The following is a 5,796-nucleotide window of genomic DNA, read 5'->3' as shown; positions in this document are numbered from 1 at the left end:
AAGCATTCCTCCACTTCAACCAACCAACTTGAATTCTACTATTAACATCCCCATCAATATCACCATCAATTTGAACAACATAGCAGAGATATTTAAATCGTTCACCCATTTTAATATTTTGATCGCCCAAAGTTATACTTCTGTCACAAGAGCTACTACTACTAAAATTACATGTCATGTATTCAGTTTTAGTTCCACTCAAATGAAGGCCTTTAGACTCCAATGTAGACCTTCATAATTCAAGTTTTTCCTAGGTTTTTTCTCTCGTCTTATCCACGAGAAGGATATCATCAACAAAAAAAATAAACCAAGGTAGCTCCTGTAAAATAAACCAAGGTAGAGCCTACTGAAAATGTCCAGTGAGACCATCCATAACTAAAGCAAAAGAGATATGGGCTTAAAGCAATAGGAAAATATTTGGCCAATCCTCCTTCAGTTTGAACTCAACTAACAGCTCTAGTATACATATCATTAATGACTTGAATATAAGTAATATCAACATCTTTCTTCTCAGGAACTCTCCAAAAGATATCTTTTCGAACCTTACCATAAGTTTTTTCTAAATCAATAAAAATCAAATGTAGATCATCCTTATTATCTTTGAACTTCTCCATCAAACCTCTCAATATATGTATAGCTTCCATAGTAGACTTGCCCGGCATAAATCCAAATTGATTATGACAAATCTTTGTAATAGATCTTAACCTATGTTCAATTACCCTCTCCCATAATCTTAAAGTATGACACATCAACTTAATTCCTCTATAATTTGCACACGCTTGTGTATCCACCATATTCTTAAAAATGGGACCAAAATACTCTTCCTCCGAAATCTTTACAATCTCGACGATCTCTTATTCTCATAAGAAAATAATCAATTTGTGTTTTATTAGACCCATTCTTATAAATAATAAGATGATCATCTCTTTTCTTCAATAAAGTATTAGTAATAATAAAATCATACGTTAAAACAGAATCTAAAATGGTTCTACAGTCTTCATTAGTCACTCCAAAACCGTAGTCATCATGAATATTTCTGAAATCTTCTAACACTCTACCGACGTGTCCATTTAAATCTCCTCCAATAAAATTTATTTCTTCAAGAGGTATCATTTGTATTAAATCTTCTAATTCATTCCGGAATTTATCTTTAGACCATATATCTAAACCTACTTGAGGTGCATAAGCACTTATAATATTAAAAATCTTTGTATCAATAATAATCTTAAGGGTTATAATTCTATCTCCAACTCTTTTAATTTTTACAATATTATCTTTCAAACTCTTATCTATAATTACACCTACACCATTTTTAATTTGACTCTTCCTAGAATACCAAACTTTAAAACATAAGTTATCAATCTCCTTAGCATTTTCTCCAACCCATTTAGTCTCTTGAATACATAAGATATTAATACTTCTATGCATCATAATATCAACTAATTCCATTAATTTACCATTGAGAGTACCTATATTCCAAAATCATATTCTAATATTAGTTTCATTAGTTTCATGGACTAACTTCTTTACCCGCATATGTTCGTAATGTGGGAACCCTTGCTTATTTGACACTACACTCGGACACCGGTGTAGCGACCCTTACACACTTTTCACTGTATTCAGGTCATACAGCGCGTCGGTTCTAGAGGACGCCCTAGCACTTACACAATGTTCAAAAAAATTCATGTCATGATTTTATTTTGACAATTTTTACGCCGACAGATGACTAACTAACGCAACTCTTCACTTTTTCACATCCGGGCTTGAGACCGGCAATGACAATGTTATAGTCAAAAATGTCAATATTGAAGAAAAATAAGACGTCATGAACCCTATTTTAGATTAGAAAATAAGAATAGGAAGAAAGACATCAGAAAATAGACGAATTTCCTAGAAAAGAATAATAAAATAATTGTAATGCCTAAAGAAAAAAGTTATGAGATGTAAGTTAATTTATATTAGAATAAAAAGCTGATGGGAGCATAAAAGTGGTTGGCATGTCATGAGATTGTTATAAAAACAAACACACGATTGAATTGCAAGGGACGCCTGATGCGTATAATGGTTAAAAAGATGTCAGGAACTATGACTTTTTATTGATTTTATGGTTGTTATCATGCAATCCTAGACAATTAATAGTTGAAAATTATAAATGTTGCAATACAATCAAATACTAGTCTTTCTAGGATGTTCTTTGCTACAAGAGAACTTGTATGTGTCTGATGATGTGCAAATTCTTGTTAACAACCATTTTTACACAATATTGTTAAACTTTATGGAATGTATCAAGAGGTTGGCATGTCATGAGATTGTTATAAAAGCAAACACACAAATGAAGTTTGCATTAGAATAAAAAACTGATGGGAGCATAAAAGATATAAATACATCTTGTAACAAAAGGTTATACCCAAACCAAAAGGGTAGACAACTAGAAAATAATTGTTCCTATCGCTAAAATAAATATGATTTGTATCTTTATCTCCAAGGCTAAACAACTCCTTTTCAAAAAAAAAAGGTAATCAAACCAAAGAAAGATACTATATTGGTTCAAACAATCTCCAAGGGTGTTCTTTGATAATTTCATAAATCCATAAGTGGAATAGGATAAAGTGAAAGCTAAAAAATGGTATAATCTTTATTGAACACTCATTGAAGGAAAAGTGAAAATTATCATTGTTTATGTTGATGATATAATTATATCCGCTGAAGAAAAAAATCAATAAAAAAGAAATTGCTACAACATTTGAGATTAAAGAACTCGGCAAATTTAAGTGCATACATCATCAGCACAAGTGGCTCAAAAAAAAAAAAGAATATTTATCTCAACAAAAATATGTTAAGAACCTCTTATGAAAAATGAATATGATAGACTAAAAGTTGTGTGAAGTCAGAAACTAGATGTTAATGAAAAAGGAATCAACATTGACAAAGGATGATATCATAGATTAATTGGAAAACTAGTTTGCCTATCACATACTCATCTAGAACTTGCATTTGTGATAAGTCTCGTAAGTTAATTAATACAAAAACCAATAGAAACTCGCCTTCAAGCTGCTCATAGAATCCTCATGTATTAAAAGTCTAATTTGAAAAAGAAATTCTCCTTAAAAGACATGAAATTCTGAAACTAGAAGGTTATAGTAATGTTGAATATGTGTTATTATTGGTGATAGAATATTAAGTTTATGTTATTACATGTTACTTAGAGAAAGTATAACAGTATGGCGGCTGTGGCTCCTTGATCAAGTGTAGAATTAGAGTTTAAAGCAGCTGCCCAAGACATCTGTAAATTTCTATGGTTAAAAATGATACTAAACTAAATGATCTAAAGATTAAAAAGAGATGTCCTATAATATTATATTATGAGAAATAATATATATATATATATATATATATATACATTGTCTATGATCCAATACAATATGACTGAAGATAAGATGGAAAAAGATTTCACCAAAAAGCTCAAAAGTCGGATGATTTATCCTTTTTATATTCCTTCAGGAAATCAACTTGATAATATATTCACTAAAAATCTTCACAATATTGCATTTAAAAAAAAATTTTGAACAAATTTTGAAAAGTAGAGCTCTAATATCCCATTTGAAAGGGAGGGTTGGAGAACACCATCTGTAGCCAAGATAATAAAAGGCAGCACACAACTTTAGAAACTAGTTTAAGAAAAAAAATTATAGATAATTGCATGCAAGTGATGATTATGAAGCCATGATTGGTGGTCAAACTAGTTGTAATTGGTGGACAACATGGTAAAGAGAAGGCCCACAAATACATGGGAAAAGGCAAGAATAGGCAAACAGGAAAAAATGTTCATCTAAACCACACGGATTAAATTTGATTTAGAAAACATTTTATATTGTAATTAGTAAGTCTTTGTAAGTATGTATAGAAAATTCTATCTATGGGTAAACTTTGAATGATGATAATAAAATCAAACTTCTATCATTCACCTATTTTCTACAAAACACCTTTTTTAAAAAAACTTATGCTTTTGTTATTCCTTGATTTTATAATAGGCTTATATGGTCCATGAATAAGAATCCTTTAAAATATATAAAACCATGGAATCAAATTTAAACTGTGCCCAGAAAAAAAAAACAAAAAAAGACAAATTCCGACAACTGAAGGCAAGAATCACAAATTTTAAAAGCCCAGCTGATCTTCAGATAACAGCAAGATATGCATCACAGACCATGAAAGAAAAAAGAGATAAAGTAAGAGTTTCTTACACTCCAGATCTCCATGAAAGAACCATGTTCTTGTAGCAGGCAATTTCAAACCGCATGCCATGTTTCTTAAGGCGGACGATGGCAACGTTCGTCAGCCTCTTCTGCCCAACGGGCTGAACCAAGGTCCTCGACATTTCCCTTACGTGCTGTTTGGTAGCAGGATTTGAGCAGGATTTAACCTAATTTTAACCTAAATACTGTCAAACAGCAAAATTGACAACTTTAATCCTACAGGATGTTAAATCCCGTTTTGCGTCCGTTTGCCTTAAATCTGGTAGGAAGGTGGATTCATGAAAGTTGGAGGGGCTGAAGCGCGCGAAGAGTGCAGAAGGGGAAGGAAGTGACAGACGAGGTTTACTCGGGCAGGCGCGGAGTGCAAAGAAAATCTCGTTGCTCGTAAAAATAAAAAATTGTTTTTCTTTTTTTTTTTTTTTAGTTCTCTAACCGGTCGGAGGGAAAAGATTTGCATACTCTGCATATATAATGGATGTTACATGGGTGTTATATCGGTATTATAATTATATTATATCTCTTGTATTTTTCATATAACTTTCATGTAACATATAAATATGTGAAAACAGAAGCGCAAAATTTATTTTTAAGTTCAAGTAGATTATAGATAGGTTATATAAAGGTTATATGGAGGTTACAAGGGATATAACGCGAATATAATGACGATATAACGCTCATATAACATCTATTATGTACCCAGCGCTGCATACGTTTTACGTACGCAAATTTTTTTTTGTCCGAGCCAAGTGCGGATGAACGAAAATATTTTTTGTCACGTGAATCAGCCCAAATCAGCTCATGGCTTCGAAAACAAAATCCTTCTCTATGAAAAAATATTATGTGAAAATACTTCTGCGAGTCTTTTCAATCAATATTTTCTTCATTTGTCATTAGCTAGGGTTCTGCATTGCGTGACTCCGATAATTATAGTTTTGTTCGTTTGAAACCATTTGAGCTGTCGTTCACCCGTCGACATAGAATCGAAGTCCTGTTTTATTGATGACCACGACTTTATAAATGCTTAAAAATACAAGATAAATATGAACGTAATAAATATTCAATAATTGTAAAGTCACACTTATCAACACAAATATATGTATCGCTCAAGTAATATATGGCTCTAATAGAGTCCTAGATATCGATCCCACAAGGAGTGGTTTATAACTGCAAACTAAGATTTTAGAAAAGCAAAACTTTAATCACAACAACGAAGTTCAATTTGGTTATCTGTCACTAATAGTCAATTGAAATAAATATGTAAATTTAATAACTATTAAATAACTAATGATACTAAGGAGGGTCTAATTGTGATATTCAATATATAAGAAAACATCATTCTCCTTGTCAAGAAATTACAGTGGATGGATAAAGTGAATTAGTTCAATTTATATTGTGTCAAATAGGAGCATACATATTTTTTACCCTTTGGTCCAGGCATAAAGAACATTGACTAATCATATGCTTGTTCACTGAATCTGCGGCTAGGCTGAGAGGATACCGACTCTCACTTCGGAGCTCCCACGTTCCCCTCACCTGAGGG

General features: G+C 31.9%; 1 protein-coding gene across 1 annotated transcript in view; it reads right to left on the bottom strand.

The window, feature by feature from the left end:
- LOC110030411 (ribosome maturation protein SBDS-like) overlaps positions 1-4,625 on the bottom strand; it is a 39,972-nt gene extending 35,347 nt beyond the window's left edge. Inside the window, exon 1 of the mRNA XM_020733109.1 lies at positions 4,245-4,625. Coding sequence (XP_020588768.1) covers positions 4,245-4,378 — 134 coding nt within the window. The 5' untranslated portion in view covers positions 4,379-4,625. The remainder of the gene's footprint in view (positions 1-4,244) is intronic.
- Between the last annotated feature and the right edge of the window lie 1,171 nt (positions 4,626-5,796).

Source organism: Phalaenopsis equestris, unplaced genomic scaffold (assembly GCF_001263595.1).
Source record: "Phalaenopsis equestris unplaced genomic scaffold, ASM126359v1 Scaffold000715, whole genome shotgun sequence".
Taxonomy (NCBI): Eukaryota; Viridiplantae; Streptophyta; class Magnoliopsida; order Asparagales; family Orchidaceae; genus Phalaenopsis; species Phalaenopsis equestris.
Note: the sequence above shows the minus strand (reverse complement) of the source record. Positions and strands in the feature narration are given on the sequence as shown.